Source organism: Budorcas taxicolor, chromosome 11, assembly GCF_023091745.1.
Source record: "Budorcas taxicolor isolate Tak-1 chromosome 11, Takin1.1, whole genome shotgun sequence".
Classification (NCBI taxonomy): domain Eukaryota; kingdom Metazoa; phylum Chordata; class Mammalia; order Artiodactyla; family Bovidae; genus Budorcas; species Budorcas taxicolor.
Window position 1 is genome coordinate 132,273,176 of NC_068920.1, and position 20,008 is coordinate 132,293,183.

Here is a 20,008-nt window from a genome sequence, read left to right on the forward strand (position 1 = left end):
AGAATACTGGGGTGGGTTGCCACGCCCTCCTCCAGAGAAGCTTCCTGATCCAGGTTATCAAACTCAGGTCTCCTGCATTGCAGGCAGATTTTTCACCATCTGAGTTACCAGGGAAGCCCTTCTCTAGTTTAGACCCTAATTAACCAGTGTTTTTTGTTGTTAATTTTTTGGCTGCACCACACAGCATGTGGAACACTTGTTCCCTGGTTAGGGATTGGATTCGCATCTCCTGCATTGGAAGCATGGAGTCTGGACCACCAGGGAAGTCCCCAGTGGGTGTTTTACCAGTCTCTGCCTTCAGTACCTCCTGATGCTAGTCAAACCTGTCTCCACATAACCACCAGGTGATCTTTCTAAACAATTTGGGTTTCACCACTCCTTTGGCACCCTGCTATCTAAGGATGGAGTTCTAGTGGCTCAGCAAAGCCTAAAAGGTACAGCACTACCCAGGGACCTGTGCCGCTCTCCGGCCTTGTCTCTTGCGGCTCTGTGTTGTACCCGTGGCCAGCAAACCAACCTACTCACCTGCAGCTCTTGAATTCATCATCTGGTTACACACTTAACACCTTTCTGTGCTTTCACCAGCTGTTCCTTGCTCCTAGACTATGACTTTCCTCTCTCCCCTCCCAGCCTGGAAGACACCTGCTCATTCTGAGACACGGGTTCCAAAGGAGCTGACAGCTCTGAGCGCTGAGCCGCTCTCCTTGGCCCCACTGCCCCCGCCCGCCAAGGCCTTTCACTAGGAAACATTGTGCTGGGCTCCAACTCCTTCCTTACACACCTGTCTCTCTGGTTTTCTCTGACGGATCCAGTTCCTGGAGCATGTCAGTTCTCGATGAAAGTTTCAATTATGGGATAGAAATTATATATATATAGAGAGAGACAAGACATGTAGAAAACAAACTTATGGTTACTAGGGGGCAAAAGGAAGGCAGGGATAAATCGGGAGGTTGGGATTGACATATACACACTACCATATATAACAGATAACTAATAAGGACCTACTATATAGCACAGTGAACTCTACTCAATACTCTGTAGTGACCTATAAAAGGCCATTACAAAGGCCTTTTATCTATCTAAACAGGAGTGGATATATGTATAGCTGATTCACTTTGCTATACAGCAAAAACAAAACACTTTTTAAGGTTTTGGTTGCACTGTGCCATGCAGGATCTTAGTGCCCTGACCAGGGATTGAACCCATGCCTCCTGCAGTGGAAATATGGAGTCAACCACGGGACCACCAGAGAAGTCCCTAATACAACATTTTACATCAACTATACTCCAATAAAAATTCTTTAAAACAAAAAAAAAATTTTTTTGACAGCTCTTACTGAAGAAGGGCGATCTATAAACTTTTATGGCTATTGGAGGAACTCCCTGATGACCTCAGATTTTCAAAGGATGTAGTCAACGTAAGGCCGGGTGGGCTCTTAACCAAGGGAAACATGAAAGAACAAAATCAATCTGCAAGCACATCAGGGAGGTGAACACACTTGTAAGCAGCCAAAGTCTGGAGAGGCAACATCACTTGTCTAAAGCCACAGTCAAAGAGGGGTGGGCTGCGGACACAGGTCTCTGACTCCCTTTCTGCTTCTTCCCCCCAGCACCACGTGGCCATTCGGTCCAATCCTCCTACTGTCCTCATCAGGAGACTCTGACCGCCTTGAGTGCCGTTTGATTGTTAAGAGACCTTTGGACGAGTGAAGGCAAACGCAACCGCCTGGCACGGTCCTAAGTCTCTCTTGCGGGCAGCGAGCCCGAGGGCTCCTCCAGGGCCTGGATGGCAGTCCTGGAAGATGCTCCAGCCCCAGGGTTTTCCAGGACCACTATGAATGGGGCAGGACTGGTAAGTTCACAATGCAGATGGCCTGAGTAACACTGTATCTAAACTGATAAGTTTGTTATCAGTCAATCCTAATTTTGGGACCCAGGGCCCCCTTACCTTGCTCAGAGCAGTAGGCCACAGCTGCAGACGTCCCTCACAACCCTCGAGACTCAGTGGGAGAGTCCCTCTCCACCCGCATGACCAGAACGACACAGCACAGCCTCCCACACTCATCCTTTGAAGCCCCCCAGACACCAGGACAGAGAGGACACGCCTCCATTGTCCAGAGGGGTACTTAGGTTCAACATAAAAATTTCAGGAGGCATCCTGTTTTATCTTATAATCGACATGAGGTTTGCACTCTGCTCCGCAATAGTGTTACAAAAGATCCCCCCTCCCCACCCCCAAGCAAAGCCGATGAGCCAGGGCTCTGCTGGGACCTCAGCCACCCTGGTGGGCAGAGCAGCCTAACAGGACACTCCCCTGTAAGCATTTACAGATACCTTCCATTTATTATCTTAGGTTAATGCCCACAGCCATCCTGTGAGACATAGGCCTCCCAATTTTAGAGATGTGAAGACCTAAAGCAAGGTGCCTGCATGGATGGCAGGCCTGACTATGATTCCCCTCCCCATGCTCTGCTGCCCCTCACTCCACAACCCTTCAATGCTAAAATCCACACGGTCCATGATTTGTTTACTTTAGCCAGTCCTGGACTGTTAGTTCAGGCTCCCAGCCCTCCTCCGATGGGAGAATGGGATGGGAAAGGCCTGAGAACCAGCACATCTGTCTTTGCCAGTCCCTGGCTCTGTGCATTCTTGAGAAGTGTCTTCCTCTCTGGGCTTCAACTTCTTCATGTGAACAATGCGGGTTGAAGCTGGATGATTTCTCTGGTGCATTAGCGTTTTTCCACTCTGACATTCTAGACATCACCTCCAGAAACGTCCTAACCCTTGTGTTTCTTCCTTCTCACTAAAGAAAAAAGTCCGTATTGCCTATTTCCCTTTGTTTTTTAAAAATAAAACCCCTGAAACAACACTGTAAGCCCCCCAAGCAGCTGTAGTCCGCACTTCCTCCCTCCTGTGATATACACCATGGCCCAGAGGAGCTCAGGGACCCCTGAGACTCAGAGCTGGGGGTACAGGATTGGTAAGAACCTGCTGGATCCCCATAGCCTGAAGGCTTTGCTGGTCAGAGATTCCTTCCCCATGATCTATTTTAAGGAAGGCATTTGGTGTTTCGTTTTCATGATCGAGCTGCTCAGGGGAGTGAACTGAGGCTCCAGAAACTACCACAGAGTGAGGACCACTGGAAAGAAGGGGTGCTCAGCTCCCTGGGGTCCCTGCTACCAGTTCCCTCTCTTCAGGGGTGGGTTACCTGGAGGACAAGAGCACAGGATGTACCCCCGCCCAAAGATCCCAGAGACACTCGTATCGTAGGTGGGGCCACAGGTTTGGAATCAGGTAATCCGCACTTGGAATACTGGCTCCATGAGGACATCACCTGACCTTCTCTGGGCCATAGTTTTCTCATCCGCATCTGCCTGTGCAGGCTGTTATGCACTAACACGCACCTGGGATAGCAGCATCACTCTGAATGATAGACTCCTGGGAGACCCATCACCCTGGAGGGCTCTCCATGAAGTGGGGGTGCTGGGGGTGGAGCTGAGGCCCAAATGCCCTCGACACCCCAGCCTGCCACCCAGTCATGTAGCTGCATGGCCAGAGCCCTGGGCAGGAGAGCCCTTTGGGCCAAACAACTTAAAACTCTGGTACTCAGCTTCCTCAGCTTTAAAATGGAAGCTGAATGAATCAGAGTTCATAAAAACTGTTATCAAGGGCTGCCTGGAAACCCCCCGTAATCTCTCCAAGGTGGGGAGGCCCGGGGGTGTGACCGAGGAGGAGGAGCACCATGGGCAGGAGGCATTTCCAATACACGGGCTGTTCCTCCTTCCCCAGGTTGGTCCTACACCATGGACACCTTGTACAGAGCAGGATGCCAAGGCCCAGAAGAACCTGGTACAGGGCTGCGGAGCACACAGCATTTGCAGCAAGACCCCAGCTGAAACTTCAGTCTCCAGAGTTAGGGAATATCTTAGAAGTTTTAGAAAACAGAGTGCTTAGTTCTGGTAGAATTTGCTCATTGACCTCTCTTCCTGGGAGAAACACATTTAGCTTATGACTTAAGAGGAAGCCCTAGGGCTGCTTCAATTCTACCCCATGATTTAGCTCTAGTATTCCAGGGGGTTTGGGGGTCTGGGGAAACCTGGCAGGGGTTGGGCATGGCACTCAGGCCTCAGAGGGGGCTGGGTAACACCTCTCTGCACAGGCTGGTGACAAAGGAAGACCTGGATGTTGTGGCAGTGGCTGCCCTGGGTGGGGGTCAGTGGGGAGGGGGCGGGGTGAGGCCTTGCGGACAAAGCACTTGAGGTTCACCAGCCCACGTGGCCTCAGCCTCAGGGGGAACAAGGAGCATCCGGGTGGCGGCAGAGGCCCTGCAGGAGGCTCAGCTGGCATTGTTGATGGCAGTCCGAGAGCCCCCCAGCAGCCTCTCATGCTCGCCCTCCTCGGCCGGGGCCCGGCCCCTGGACAGGCGGGCCAGCAGTGGGCGGTGCAGCCCATTGTAGAGGGCAGTGCCTGCCAGGAGGATGAGGAAGCCGAGGATCTGCAGCGGGTGGAAAGCCTCCCAGCCCAGCGCCAGGCTCAGCGCCCAGATGACAACGGTGCGCAGGCTGTCCAGCACCATGCGGGTGGTGGCACTCAGCTCCTTGGTGACACTGATGCCCGCGAAGTTGAAGAAGGCGATGCTGCTGATGTTGCCCAGCAGCGCCAGCGCGATGAGTGGCTGTCGGCCCACCTGGCAGAAGGCATCCAGCGCATCCTCCAGGGTACCGCGAGGGTTTCCGCTGAAGGAGCCGGCGGGGATGTAGTACATGGGTACCAGCAGCAAGGAGAGGATCACGAAGCCAAAGAGGCCTGCGGGAGTGGAGGGAGCACATCAGGTTCTCTGCTGGGGCCCTGGTCCTGCCCTGCCGGGGCTCCGCTGACCTCTGGCCACCCCTGCCAAGCCGCCCTCAAACCAGCTCCTTCCTTTCAGGTCCTGGAGGCATCCTGCTCGTTAGAAACTCAAGACTGCCTACTGAACGGGCTCTGGCTGCCCCTTCTCCACTTTTAACCTGTGTTTCCTGACTGGACCAAGAACAGGAAATACACTTTATATTGTGACCAGTGCACAGTCGTGCACACTGCCACAAAACAGCTATCCTTACAACATACAATGCTGACGTTTTTTAAAATTCGGTTCTATTCACTGACAGAAGGATTGGCTGGCTCCAAGCACTACATTGCTCTCCCAAGTGTGGAGAAACACAGCTAATTCAGTGCCATTGGTCTGTGACAAGGAGCTAGACTGGAATGTAAATTAAGGCACTGCTTCACTCGGAAGTAGTTTCCCTGGTGTCTCAGATGGTAAAGAATCCACCTGCAATGCAGGAGACCTGGGTTCAACACCTGGGTGGGGAAGATCCCTTGGAGGAGGAAATGGCTACCCACTCCAGTATTCTAGCCTGGAGAATCCTCATGGACAGAGGAGCCTGGCAGGCTACAGTCTGTGAGGTCGCAAAGAGTCTGACACGACTGAGCGACTAACGCTTTCACTTTCACTCTGAAAGTCATGCTTTTTTGAAAAAAAATAAGTGGAAGCGATCAGTGTGCTGGATGACATAGTCGATTTAGGCGGTTCACACCTGTCGTAAGCCCTCGGCTCACAGTGCACCACGCACAACCAGCTCCCTGAGGAGACCAAGGTCACACCTTGATTGCATTGCTCTAATCCACCCTGTTAGTTTTATATTTTTAAAGCACTGATTTTGATTTACTTTCCTGCTCAAAAACCTTTGGTAGTTTTTCCCTGCCTGTCATTTAAGATCGAAATCTGCTTGCCTGATGTTCAAGGTTCTCTACAATGTGGCCCTGACATATTCAATCCCTGGTTATTTTCCCAACACCAAATGTGTACCCCTACCCAAACTATTCCTCACTGGTTTCCAAACTCATGTCCAGCTCCCCACATCTCCTCTGTGTCTGCAGTTCCCTCCTTCCCACTCTTGCCTGCTGAAACCTGCAGCTCGAATGCCACCTTCCCTGGGCCATGACACTCAGATATGCTTGGCAAGTGAACTATCCCTTGAGTAACGGTGGACTGAATGCTCCTTTCTTGGTCAGTTCCAGGAAGTGGTCGGCTTCCCTAAAGTGTGGCTTGCATCTTATTCATCTTCATCTCTGTCCTCCTTTAGCTCCAGGCTGAGTGCACGGCATGTGTCAGAGTAGCTGAGCGCCGAAGAATTGATGCTTTTGAACTGTGGTGTTGGAGAAGACTCTTGAGAGTCCCTTGGACTGCAAGGAGATCCAACCAGTCCATTTTGAAGGAGATCAGCCCTGGGATTTCTTTGGAAGGACTGATGCTGGAGCTGAAACTCCAGTACTTTGGCCACCTCATGCGAAGAGTTGACTCATTGGAAAAGACTCTGATGCTGGGAGGATTTGGGGGCAGGAGGAGAAGGGGACGACAGAGGATGAGATGGCTGGATGGCATCAAGGACTCGATGGACGTGAGTCTGAGTGAACTCTGGGAGTTGGTGATGGACAGGGAGGCCTGGCGTGCTGCGATTCATGGGGTCGCAAAGAGTCAGACATGACTGAGCGACTGAACTGAACTGAAGATGGTGAAGGGAAGGATGGGAGGTGCCAGGCTCTCCCCTTCCAGAGATCCCCAACACCCACCAGGCCCTCACCACGTTCTCTCCACGTGCCACCCTGCAGGGCTCACCCCACCCAGCGCCCTCCCGCCAGCCCGTGTTCACACGCACCCTCTGTGCCGACCGCCCGCAGTGGGTGCACGTTGTGCCTGTACACGAACTTCTCTTCCAGCACCATCTGGATGGAGACGATGATCTGGGCCATGATGATCAACAGGTCCCCTGTGGGGAAAAGAGGGGCCCAGGGTGAGGCCAGGAGGGCTCGGGGAGACAGCTCCCTCAGGGACAGAACAGCCCCCCACGGCCCCTGACTCTGCAGGGCATCCCTGAGCCTGATCTCCTGGCCCCTGAGGGGCGGGGCAGGCCAACAGGGCAGGCACTGTCACCGCCCCTCTCGGGTGAGGCTCCAGAAGGCCCGGGGGTCTGAGGGCTGCACAACTCGGGTAAGTGGGTCTTTTGAGAAGCAATGGGGTTTGAAATGGACATTTCTGGCTTAATTCTGCCTCTGAGGGACCAGGGTGGCACTTCACAGTAAAACTGCTGCAGGCCTTCCTTTCCCGGACCGTAAGACTGACAGTGATGCCGAGCATAGTGCAGAGTGCCGGCTGATCACTGGGTAAGTGCTCAGTAAACGTTCATGTGTTTCCTCTCCTGGATTCTGTAGGTTGTGTGGCTCTAAGTAAATGTAGCCCTCTCCCTCTCCCTCCCTGATCTCCCCAATCCTTACCCACCCCTCTCATGCTGCTTGGCCCTGCTTGCTCCCGTCACCTCGAGAGCAGGTGCAGGTTAACAGTGGGTACCCCACACACCCTCTCCCGAGGTCTGGCAGGCAGCAGAGCCTATCAAATGCTTTTTCCCCTGACTCCGTGCGGGGCAACCCCTGGACGCCTGTCCCTGGCCATACCTGTGATCACTTCGCTGAGCTTATGCTGGCTGTCGTGCTTGCTCAGGAGGTCGGCCAGGCCCACCACCACCAGCCCGGCAATCGTCGCAAGGATGCCCAGCCACTGGCTCAGCGCCAGCCTCCGTCCCAGGAAGGCCACCGAGAACAGGCCTGTGAAGATGATCACAGCTCCCCGCAGCATCTGGAAGCTGGAGGCACTGGTCATGTTCAGGGCTGGGAGAGGAGAGATGTGTGATGTGAGCTCCTGAGGGCCCAGTTGCTCTGTTCACTGAGGTGTCCTCAAGGCTGAAGGCAGGCCTGACACGTGCTAAGTACTCAGTGAATGCTGGTGGTATGTGTGTGTGTAAAGGGGTGTGAGTGTGTGTAAAGGGGGAGCTGAAGGTGAGCTGTGTGTGTGTGTGAAGTGGGTGCTGAAGATGAGTTGATGAGGATGAGACAGAGGATGAGATGGTTGGATGGCATCACTGACTCAATGGACATGAGTCTGAGAAAACTCCAGGACTTGGTGATGGACAGGGAGGTCTGGCATGCTGCAGTCCATGCAAAGAGTTGGACACGACTGAGCTACTGAACTACTGAACTGAACTGAAGATGAGCTGGGGGTGGGGGAGGCTCTTTCACCAGCATCCCCCTGGGGCCACAGTTTGAGCCCTTGGCAGCCTGGCCTGGCGACTCACCCACATACATGATGCTGGTCCCTGTCATGTCGCAGAGGGCTGGGGGCAGGAAAAGGAGAGGGTTGAAGGGCTGTTGGGGATCTGTGCTGGTGTCTGAGTGCCGCGCAGCTCTGCACCGGAGTAGGTAGAAGGCGGCCAGGCAGGAGAACTCTCCCAGGAACATGCCCACTGCCTGCAGGGACGGAACCAGGCCAGTTCAGAGCTGGAAGGAGGTTCACCTGCAACTAATTTTTTTTTTTCTTTTGGCCATGCCACACGGTTTTGGGTTTCCCTGGTGGCTCAGATGGTAAAAAATCTGCCTGCAACGCAGGAGACCCAGGTTTGATCCCTGGGTTGGGAAGATCCCTTGGAGAATGGAATGGCTACCCACTCCAGTATTCTTGCCTGGAGAATTCCATGGACAGAGGAGCCTGGTGGGCTACAGTCCATGGGGTGGCAAAAAGTCAGACATGACTAAGCAACTAACGGTTTACACGGTTTTGGGATCTTAGTTCCCTGACCAGAGATCAAACCCATGCCTTCGGCAGTGAAAACACAGAGTCCTAACAATTGGACCACCAGGGAAGTCCCATAACAAAATTTTTAAAAAATCACCTTTCTTCAAGTAAGAGTTTACCTATAAACCCAACATGTAAAACAGATAAACGCAGAGCTCCTGTGTGGGAGCTGCCTCCTATGTCTGCTCCTTAGCTCCTCAGACACCTCGATGGAAACCCTAAGGCTACAGAGCCTGGCCGAAAACCCACCAGTCTAGGCCGCTTCCTGGTCAAGTTCCAGATGGAGAAACTGAGACCCTGAGAGGCTCAAGGATTTATTTAAGGTCACAGAGCAAGTTGCTGGCAGAACTGAGGCTGAAATTTGTCTCACCCCCTTCCTAGTCCAGCAATAAGGTACCTTCCATTGATGGTGCCTGCCCTGTCCTAGTGGGTCTGGGCTCCCCATGGCTGGAGAGCAGGTTTTACTAGGTGTTAATTTTTCCAAATGGGTCCTGACTTTGTTGTGGTGAGGGCTGGCCTCACGGTGTCCAGGACATGACCACGCACCAGGACTTGTACAGGCCTCCTACGGGGAACAGGGCCTTTGGCCCCTTCCAGGGACACCCCACACCTTGGCCTGTGTTCTGGGGAGGGAGACAGAGAAGTAGGGAGCAAGGGAGGACTCCACTCCTAGGACAGGAAACAGCAAGGCCTCACGGGGGGACCTGCCCTGAGCCCTGGGAGATAGAGCTGGGAGAGGAGAGGCACAGATACCTGGAGGAAGGGATGCTGAAAGCTGTGTTCCTGGCTTCCTCCACAGCCTGGGGCCACGAAGTTGTCCGCCCACCTGCAGCAGACAGAGAGAAGGTCAAACCCTGCAGTGCATGGGTTCTCCCACCTCGTCCCAGGCCTGCAGAGAGCTCATGCCTCCTGATGCCAAGAGGCCAGACTTAGGGGACTTGGCCCAGAGTGAGGTTCCCCTTGAAGGGGCTAGTCTTCACGGTAAGCAGTCTTCACTTGGGAGTTGGGACAGAAAGTGGGGGCCTGGGTACCTTTAGCTGAAATCTCATGAACCACTAGCAGAAATTTAGCATTTCTTCAAATTATAAATATACTATTGCAGGACCTACAACTGTCACACATGGAAATCAGAGCTATTCTCATTTTTACATTCAAGTCATTGTAGATACTGTGAGGTATCACTTACACTCATCACTAGTCAAAAATTACAGTAATTAGACCCACTGCTTGGAGAAGGCAATGGCACCCCACTCCAGTGTTCTTGCCTGGAGAATCCCAGGAATGGAGGAGCCTGGTAGGCTGCCATCTATGGGGTCGCACAGAGTAGAACATGACTGAAGCGACTTAACAGCAGCAGCAGACCCACTGCTTATAACTTCATGTGTTAAGAAGTGCATGCACATACCTGTTACTATATTACAAACTGGCTTTTCTAATGTCTGGATAATCTTATTTCAATGCAATTAGCTTTTTCTGTAATCCTTGGGGTTTTATTTGCACACTTCAAAACACTACTCTAGGCTTCACCAGACTATCAAAGGACCTGTACTCAAAAAATGTCAAGTCCCTGGTCTGCAGGTCACATGGGCCCTGGGAAATGGCCACCTGACACGGACCCACGTCACCTTCACATAACCTGAAGGGTCTGGCCAGGTTTTCTAGCAGTGGCTTAGAAGCAGGTGGCAAGGACATGGCGCTGTGGAGTTGCCTGCCAGCCAGTGCCCAGCAGATGGGCTGACTCTGGCATGTGGCCCCACCGAGTCCAGAACATGTCATGGCACAGTGCTCTGGGCAGCTGCTACCAACCATTCCGCACTGACCAATGTCTGTCACTGAAGCTTTTGCCCCTGAATTTCACTTTCACTGGGCTGTGTTATATCCCTGGGATCGAATCTCTCCTTCATCTGAAAGCCCTTCATATATCTGGAGATGTTTCCATCTTCTGATCTTCCTGGTGGCTCAGACGGTAAAGTGTCTGAATGCAATGTGGGAGACCTGGGTTCGATTCCTGGGTTGGGAAGATCCCCTGGAGAAGGAAATGGCAATCCATTCCAGCACTCTTGCTTGGAAAATCCCATGGACGGAGGAGCCTGATAGGCTATAGTCCTTGGGGTCGCAAAGAGTTGGACACGACTAAGCAACTTCACTTTCACTTTCCCTTTCCACCTTTTGAATCTTCTGGTTAAGCAGCCCCAGCCCTTGGTAACCTTTCCTTCCCTGGCTGCTGACCTCTGGAAGTGCTCCAATGGGCCCAAGCCCAGACCCAAGGCATATGATCTGGCCTGGATGGAGCTGGGCAACAGGGAGGCCCCTCCCACTTGTTGGACATCCTGGTTAGTTGACCTGGCTTGGACTGTATCTGCCATATCACACTGCTGACTGAGGTCAACACAGACCTAGGGCTACTTTCTGTAGGCCATTGACCTGCCTATGCTTCCTCCACCCCCAACCACAGCACCCCATGCATAGGCAGTGGCTATCTTTAAAGTATAAGGCTTAAGTGTGTGTGTCTGTGTGTGTGTTAAGTCACTTCAATTGTGTCTGACTCTGCAACCCTATGGGCCATAGGGTCACCAGGCTCCTCTGTCCCTGGGATTCTCCAGGCAAGAATACTGGAGTGGACTGCCACTTCCTACATGAGGGGATCTTCCTGACCTACGGATCTAACCCACGTCTCTTGCATTTCCTGTGCTGGCAGGCAGGTTCTTTACCACTAGCGCCACCTGGGAGTTCTGAAATGTCTTTCCTAACAACATCTGTCAAGAGCAGCTACACCGTGATCCCGACCTGTCTTGCAGCTCCTCTCTGCACAAGCCTCAGCTCCCAGAGGGCAGGGAAGCCTTCTGCCTCCTGTGTCTGGAGCAGGGGCCACTCCACTTGCAGGTCTGGGTTTGACAAAGATCCTGAACCAGGGAGACCCGGGTTCGGTTCCTGGGTTGCGGAGATCCCCTAGAGAAGGAAATGGCAACCCACTCCTGTATTCTTGTCTGGAGAATCCCCATGGACAAGAGGAACCTGGCGGGCTACAGTCCATGGGGTCGTAAAGAGTCGGACACGGCTGAGCGAGGAACACACACAAGGCAGGGCTTCTCTGGGAGCTCTTTCCCACAGCCTGGGGCAAGGGCATGATGCCCAGATGCAGGCAGCAGGCAGGGCGGGCTGAGCGGTGATGGTAGCACGAAGCGGGAGGGAGAGACCACATCTACAAAGAAATCTGAACACATCCTAGGGCGAGTGAACAACACCGGGCTATGGCAGACTTATCTCAAGGTGACAGACCCCATCCACTCCCAAAGATGTGAGGAGGGACGTCAGGAACAGTGCTTGCTTGGGAACAGTGGAGGTCAAAGGGGAGCTGATGGGCCCTTAAGGAGAAGTGCTGATGTGCCTGGTTGGGAATGCAGAGGAAATCTGGGTTGGGGGATCAGGATGTAACCAGACCCAGTACCAAAGGGGCAAAGAAAGCCCCCACTTAGGACAGAAACTGCCTGTTCTCCAAGGGGTCTCATTTCTGCCTGATCTGCAGTAGATTCTGACTCGGGGATCCCTCCCCAAGCAGGACAGGACCCGGAACATGGGCCAGCCACCACCTGCATGGCCTACCCAGGTAGCCCACTCTCCAGCCAGACTCACTGTCACAGACAGAGCCCTGGCGGAGGGCCTGGGTGAGGCAGCTGAGCGAAACAGAGAGAAGCAGGGAGAGTGAAGAGGTCAAGCTTTACCAAGGGCACAGAGACAATGGCCCTGGAGTGAGTGAGCAGGTCAGAGAGAGAGTTCCCAGGGCTCCTCCAGGAGGAACAGGGGAGGTCTTGCCAAGTTCACGGTCAACCAGAAGCCTAGGACAAGGGCTGGTATGAAAGCCCCTTCTCCCTCCTGGGGCCACACCCAGAGCACAGACTGGCAGGCTCAAGAAGACCCCGACCTGGCGGTGGGGCCACCTCCTGGAACTCCCGCTGGGCTACTGCCTGCGCACCTGACAGTCACAACTCACATCTTTGTGACTTTCTGGTCCCACAGTCACTGAGAGGATGTGAGCTCAGCATCCAGTAACTTCCACAGCTTTCTTTGCTCCTAGAATCTTATTATACACAAGTTTAAACTGTTTGGGTTGCATGAATGGACTTCTAGACGCCACTAGACAAATAGCCAGGTGGTGACTACAGTCCAAATGCACAGTGCTAATTTGCCACCTGGTCTGAGTCGCCCCCTGCTGGTGGGACCGGCCAGGCCTGCCCTTCTCTAGGGATGGGCACCTCGAGGAGCGCTGGAAGGCTGGTGCTAAGCCTCCTTCCCTCCCCTGGTGCTGTCTCCTTTCTCCAAGGGTTGGGTCTGAAGATCATGGCATCTGGTCCCATCACTTCATGGGAACAGATGGGGAAACAGTGGAAACAGTGTCAGACTTTATTTTTCGGGGCTCCAAAATCACTGCAGATGCTGACTGCAGCCATGAAATTAAAAGACGCTTACTCCTTGGAAGAAAAGTTATGACCAACCTAGATAGCATATTCAAAAGCAGAGACATTACTTTGCCGACTAAGGTCCGTCTAGTCAAGGCTATGGTTTTTCCTGTGGTCATGTATGGATGTGAGAGTTGGACTGTGAAGAAGGCTGAGCGCCGAAGAATTGATGCTTTTGAACTGTGGTGTTGGAGAAGACTCTTGAGAGTCCCTTGGACTGCAAGGAGATCCAACCAGTCCATTCTGAAGGAGATCAGTCCTGGGTGTTCTTTGGAAGGAATGATGCTAAAGCTGAAGCTCCAGTACTTTGGCCACCTCATGCGAAGAGTTGACTCACTGGAAAAGACTCTGATGCTGGGAGGGATTGGGGGCAGGAGGAGAAGGGGACGACCAAGGATGACATGGCTGGATGGCATCACAGACTCGATGGACGTGAGTCTGAGTGAACTCTGGGAGTTGGTGATGGACAGGGAGGCCTGGCGTGCTGCGATTCATGGGGTCGCAAAGAGTCGGACACAACTGAGCAACTGAACTGAACTGAACAGGCTGGACTGGGCAGGTTCCCAGCAGGGGAAATGGAATCTTTTTGTATCTGAGGGACTGGGGCAGGCTTACAGCCCCAGGGATTAGGTGTCAGGACACGCTGCCCCACCCAGCCTCTTGGGGCCAGGGAGGAGTTCAGGCCTGCAGTCACTTTGGGAAGGAGTCAGGCTTCCCAACTTGGCCCTGGGAAAGGTTTGGCTCACTGCGCAGTCACAGAAGCCCTCAGGTAGCACAGAACAATGGCCAAAACCAGCCCTAGCTCATCTGGGGGTGACATCAGTGACTCTCCAATGGGATAGCACTTGTCTCCTTGAAAAACACCTTCCCTAACGTGTATTTATAAATGCACAGTTCACTGTGTACTGACTTTGTACCAGACCTGTACTTCTCCTTGAACTGGCTGAGCACTTCACGTGGGCTGTGTGGTTTAAGTCTCATAACAAGGACCCTCATTTTAGAGACGGGGACTTTAGGCCTTGGGCGGGAGAGAGCCGTTTCAGCCTCATACAGTTAATGGGTGGATCTAGGCCCAAACCCACCTGCTTGAACTTATTTTCAGAAAGGGTAGCAGAATATATGGAAAGGTCAGACTTCAGATTTTTGAATGTTACAGGTTGGATGAGTTATAGATTTCTCACCTATAAAATGGGGATAATGATGCCAACACTGATGAACTCGCAAAAGTAATAAATAAGACATAAAAGACCTGGCAGATGGCAGGGAGTCAGTAAAAGTTCTTTTCTGTCTCTTCTCCCTCTTTCTCCTCTGCTGTTGTAATGCCAAAGAAGATGAAGCTTAACAGTTCTATGAAGACCTACAGGACCTTTTAGAACTAACACCAAAAAAAAAAAAAGATGTCTTTGTCGTCACAGGGGACTGGAATACAGAAGGAGGAAGTCAGGAGATATCTGGAGTAACAGGCAAGTTTGGCCTTGGAATACAAAATGAAGCAGGACAAAGGCTAAGAGTTTTGCCAAGAGAATGCACTGGGCATAGCAAACACCCTCTTCCAACAATACAAGAGACAACTCTACACATAGACATCACTATATGATTAATACTGAAATCAGATTGATTGTATTCTTTGTAGCCGAAGATGGAGAAGCTCTATACTGTCAGCAAAAACAAGACGGGGAGCTGACGGTGGCTCAGATCACGAACTCCTTCTTGCAAAATTTTCCTCTGGGCCGGGTGGGTGTGGCCCCAGCTCCGCTCCACCTGAAGGCTTCCAGGGAGTGTCCCTCCTCTGTGACCCATCCTGCAGGACAGCTGGAGGGCCACAGAGTGCCGAAAGAGGACAAACTCGGCAATCATCCCAAGAAACTCCTAGTGTCACAGATGAGAAACCCAGGGGCCAGAGAGGGCTTGGGCACACAGGGAAGTTCTAGTGCCCATGAGCCTTCACCCTCTGCTCTGTGCTCCTTCCTCAACACCGAGCACCTTCTTCCTCCTAATCCTTCCCACTTCCCTGGCTGAGGTGGGGCAAAGGTCAGCCCTGCAGGTGGGCCCTCCACTCTCTGGACACTCTTTTCTGGGGATAGCCATGGTCCCTAGGGCAGGAGGCCTGTGGGGACCCAGGAGGCTCAGGCTGAGGCCACATGAGGAAGTGCCTCCCACTGGCAGAAGTGGGTTTCCTTGAGTTCCCTGGGCCTCAGAGGGCTGTGAGGTGGGCTTGCCTTCCTGGGGGATGAGTCATGCTGGCGTGGCCTGGCCCAGTCGAAACTCCAAGCTCAGCATTCCCAGAGGTGTGTGTGTGTGTGTGTCTGCGTGGGGCTGGGGGTTGCGGTCAGAGGCTGAGGAAGTGGCTGGTGTGGCTTCCTCGGATCCATCAGTTGTGTGTCCCCTTCCCACAGAATCCGCGCCATTTCTGCTCACATCCTGGTGAGTCAGCCTCTTTCTCCTGCTCCGGACCTTAAGAAGAGCCCCAGGGCTTCTCCACCCTCTGGGATGTCATAGCAGGTGGTTCACGTGGTAAGAAATGATGACAGCCCTTCCTTCTCTTAAGGATAAGAAGACTCTCCTCAGGAGCTCTTACAGCATGTGTAAGAGGTGGGGCAGGGATTCTGTACCCATTTTATAGATGAAACTGAAGTTTGGAGAGGCCCAGTGACTCATCTAATCCCACAGCTGCCAAACCACATGCTCTCTCCTCTCCTACACTGCCCTCCCCACTGCAGGCTTTCTCCAGATTTCAGGCTTTCTCCAGCCGGCATTAACCCCTTGGAAGCAATTATCCTGTGCTGCTCACAGGGCTGGGGGGTGGGGCAGCTGCCAAGGCGAGAAAGTCAGAGCACAAACAGAAAGGAGATTGATAGCCCTTCCCCAACTGAGGCCCATGATCCCAGGCCCCCTGCCCGCTTCCTACAGGGTCCCAGGACCCAACGGGTCTGGTGGCTGGAGAACACGGCCCCATGGGCCCTTCATTGGGGGGTGGGCTTCACAGCCTGCAGAAGTTTAGGAAGGGAGCTGAGCCTTCCTGAGTGAGCATCTACTTGACCCTGGCTCTTTACGTGCAGAACCCCAGGTGGATTCAGGAGGATGTGGTTCCAAAAGGCGCACTGGTTCAGGCAGACAGCTCCACACAGTGCCAGGGGAGGCCGAAATGTCTGTTCTCTAGGAGGTGCACCAGCAGAAGGCCTGGTAGTGGGGGGAAGTAGCCACAGAAAGGAGAAGGGAGGGGACCTCTGCCCACACCCAAGGGCCTGCCTGATCCATGACTTTCCCTTCTGCACTCAGGTGACCCCCAGCCCAGCCCAGGCAGGCTGACTCCTTGCAAGGCACCCAACCCTCCCGAGTGGGCAGTGACCTCCTCCAGCCGACAGCTGACCTATGGTCGAAGTAGAGCAGCAGCCTACTTCCTCATCCGCTGTCTTCAGTCCTCCCAAGAAGCCGAGGAGGGAAACACCATGCTCACTCGATAGCCCAGACACTGCAAAAGGCTACTAGAGACTCTAAACCTGAACCCTGAGTGAGCGCTGGGACAGAGGCTTCAGATGCTTGCCACCCGGCCCCAGAGCGAAGGCACTCCAATGGCAGGGAGGGGAGATGCCCCTGATAGGGTTACAGCATCCATAGGCACATGCTTGTCTGTTTTTGTCCAGGGAGGTGTAAGAGGAAGTCCCAAGGAAGAGGAAGTTTGACAGACTGGACCAAAATGCTGAGACCTAGGTTCTAGACACCAACCAGCTGAATCACATACACAAAAACTTTTCTTGGGAACTTGACTGTAAATTGTGGGGATTAGAATGGATAACTTCTATGTTTCTAACAACTCTAAATGTCCCTGAGAATGACTAGAGAAGTCCCCAGCTTCATTCATATTGGAGGTTAAGAGTATGGATTCTAGAACCAAACTACCTAGGCTCAAATACAAACTCTGCCACTTCATAGCTCAGTTGAACTTGGGCAAGCAAGTTCCTCTTTCCAGAATCTCACTTTCCTTATCCAGGGCCAAGATATGTATCTACCTCATAGGGTGATTACGAGAATTCATTAACTCATGAAAGGTGGCTGGGGCAGGCCCTGGTACATGCTATTCTCTGTCTGGGTATTAGCCAGTTAGCACTTACTTGCTGTGGTCACATTTCCGTCTGTCTGTCCCTGCTGGAAACTGGAGGTCAGAGTGTGATTTCAAATCGATAACCCCATCAGGATGTACACCACTGCTTTCCCATGTTCTTTCTCTGAGAGCATTCTTCTCATAGTCTGGCCTCAGAACGCTGCTGAGGGTCCAATACTAGGGCCTGTCACAGGTAGGGAGGCTCCTGAAAAGCCCCACATCAGGTCACAGGCAAAGGCTGGGTCCCTACCTGGAAGCCTCTTTCTGGCCTCTCAGGTAGCCTCCAGGGGCAAAGCCTCCTGGGGCTGAGGATCCTCTGGTTTCTCACCAGACTGGTTTGGACCTCTTTAAGGAAGGAGCTGAGTCAGCACAGGTAACCTCAGTAGTAACTCAGCTCTCCTTGGGGACAGTGACCACGGCCGATCACAGCCACCCTGTAAGCACCAGACTGAGGGCTTGGCTTGTGGGACTGATGGACAGTGACTTGTTCTGCAGCCTTCAGATCCTAACAGAGATGGAAGACCTCAGGTGGAGTTTCCTCTACAGCTAAGGGCTCAGCAAGAGGAGCACCCTTCAGGAGGCCTCAGGGCCCAGGAGCCCAGCACAAGACACAGACATGGCTGGCCAGAGCCCAGTGGGAGAGACAGGTGGGGCCCACCCAGAGGTCCACTTTCCTGTGGAGAAGGGAGGACACTGTGCTTGTCAAGCATGTACACATCTCAGCCACTGCAGATTCTAAGCATCTCAAAGGCCAGGACCTTCTCTTGGTCACTTCTGTCTTCTTCCCTGAGTCTAGGCAGTGGCTCCCATACTGTAAGTACCTTATACATGTCTGAAGAATTGAACAGAAGACCTCTCTCCCAGACCTCTCTTCTGGGGCATTTCTCACATCACTGACGGAGTGTGCTGGGGAAAAACACTCTAGAAAATGAGTAAGATACAACCATCCCCACCACCCCATGGGCCTGGGGCACAGCCCTCAGGGTGACTGGGGTGACTCCCCTTTGCTTCGAGCCTGGCAAGACCCAGGTGGAAGTGAGGTCTGACTGGGAGAGGGTCACTGTCTACTGTCCTCCACATGCACCTTGGAATTGGCTCAGAGAAAGGCTGGGCTCTGGGTATTGGAGCTCTTGGTGGGCAGAGAGGCAGGAAGGCCCGGTGCCGAGCTAGGGACAGAGAAAGAGCCAAAGGGCCATCAAGAGAAGGGGCTGCCTCTCGGGGCCTCCTGCTTGTTACAAATAGGAGACTGTGCTCGGTCCCTCAGCCTCATGACAGCCCCAGGTCATCAACTCACAACCTTCTGAGGACTGTCCTTATGGGCCCATGAGCACCACGCCCTCTGACATCAGAGCAGAACCACCGCCCGCCACCCTGTCTGGGTTAACAACACTCCTGTTCTCCCAGGCAGAAGCCCAGGAGTGACTATTTGATCCTGTGGGTCAGGCCTTGTGGTTTCACTTTGCTCCTGGTCTCTCCCACCTGGCCCTTCCCTTCCCACCTCACCTCCACCTCCAAGGTCCCCTCATCTGTTCTGCAGCAGCCCTGCAGTGGTTTCCCCTCCAGCAAATTACTTTTCACCTTGACCACCAGGTTCACTGAATCACTTTCTCAACAGCCTCTCTTTGATTGTGGGATAAAATCTAGCCTGGGCATTTGAAGCGAGTTACAATCCCCTTAGATCTTGCCGCTCCTGCCTCGAGGTTCCACCACAGCAGAAATTCCACCCAAGCTTCAAGGTCCAGTTGAAACAAGTTCTCCAGGAGGGGCCCATGGAACACCCCCTACTCTGTCATCGCAGCCCTCCATGCTCACGGGTCACTCGGCTAACGTGGCATCTATCGTAGCCCTCCCTGGCCCACAGCTCCTGGAGGGCCGCGCCCCTGATGCCACCTTGGAAGGGGCAGCAGAGAAGAATGCCCTCCTATTAAAGATGTTGAGTTGGAAAGTGACTGGTTGGGATTAAAGCGGGGGCTCGGATCTCCAGCCAGGACACTGCTTGCTCCTCCTCGCATTCCCTGGTGCCTTGCACCTCTTGGGTAGTCCATGAACCGCGTGAACCGACCAGAGAAACTGAGCTGGCTGGTGAGGCCAGGAAATGACAGCCGCGAAGGGGGAGGGTGCAGGGGGAGGGTGCAGGAGGAGGGCGGGGGTCGCCAGCGCCCCTGCGGGCGGCTGCAGACCCTACCGAACCCCAACCCCTCCCGGCCAGGCCCGGACTCACTTTGCCGAGAGCGTGTTGATGGAGCCGGTGACGAGCATGAGCCCGGCCAGGAACAGCTGGTACTTGGTCCAGGCCATGGCGGCGGATGCGGGGAGCGCGATACTAGACGGACCCCCCGCAATCTCCGCGCTCGCTCGAGATGGTAGCTCGCTACCCGGTCACCCGGGGATCTCGGGCGCGAGCGCTTCCGGGCCGGGAGTCATGTGACTCGAAAAGGCCCCGCCCCGCGCCGGCTCTCTCCGCCCCCAGGGAGGGCTCGGGGCCCAGGCGTCTACGCCCGAGATCTCGGTGCGGGTGCTCTCCCGGACGGGATTTGCTAGCGCTGGTCCCTACAGAGTGACTGGCAAGTCACGGCCCCAGGTGCAAAAGAGGCCCCTCTGCAAAAGAGGGTGATGGGACAATGCAATGACATTGCATCCGTGGATGTTAGAGCGCTCTGTAAACCCTTTAGGAAAATGGAGCTGAACAATGTCAGAGGCAAACCACAAAGTAGAAACGCCCCGCGTGGGAATCTCGTCTCTGCAGGGTACCCAGGGAACTCCCAGGAGGCCTGAGACTATTGCC

The 20,008-nt window shown here is 53.6% G+C and overlaps 1 protein-coding gene across 1 annotated transcript; it reads right to left on the reverse strand.

Annotated features, from left to right (window-relative positions):
* Positions 1 to 1,903: 1,903 nt before the first annotated feature.
* On the reverse strand, positions 1,904 to 19,621 carry SLC35F6 (solute carrier family 35 member F6). Its single transcript, XM_052648080.1, has 6 exons — positions 19,445 to 19,621; positions 9,418 to 9,490; positions 8,168 to 8,339; positions 7,491 to 7,703; positions 6,698 to 6,808; positions 1,904 to 4,805 (listed from the first exon to the last, which is right to left on the reverse strand). Exons 1-6 carry the CDS (start codon positions 19,519 to 19,521, stop codon positions 4,336 to 4,338), a joined length of 1,116 nt encoding a protein of 371 aa, XP_052504040.1. The 5' UTR covers positions 19,522 to 19,621; the 3' UTR covers positions 1,904 to 4,335.
* Between the last annotated feature and the right edge of the window lie 387 nt (positions 19,622 to 20,008).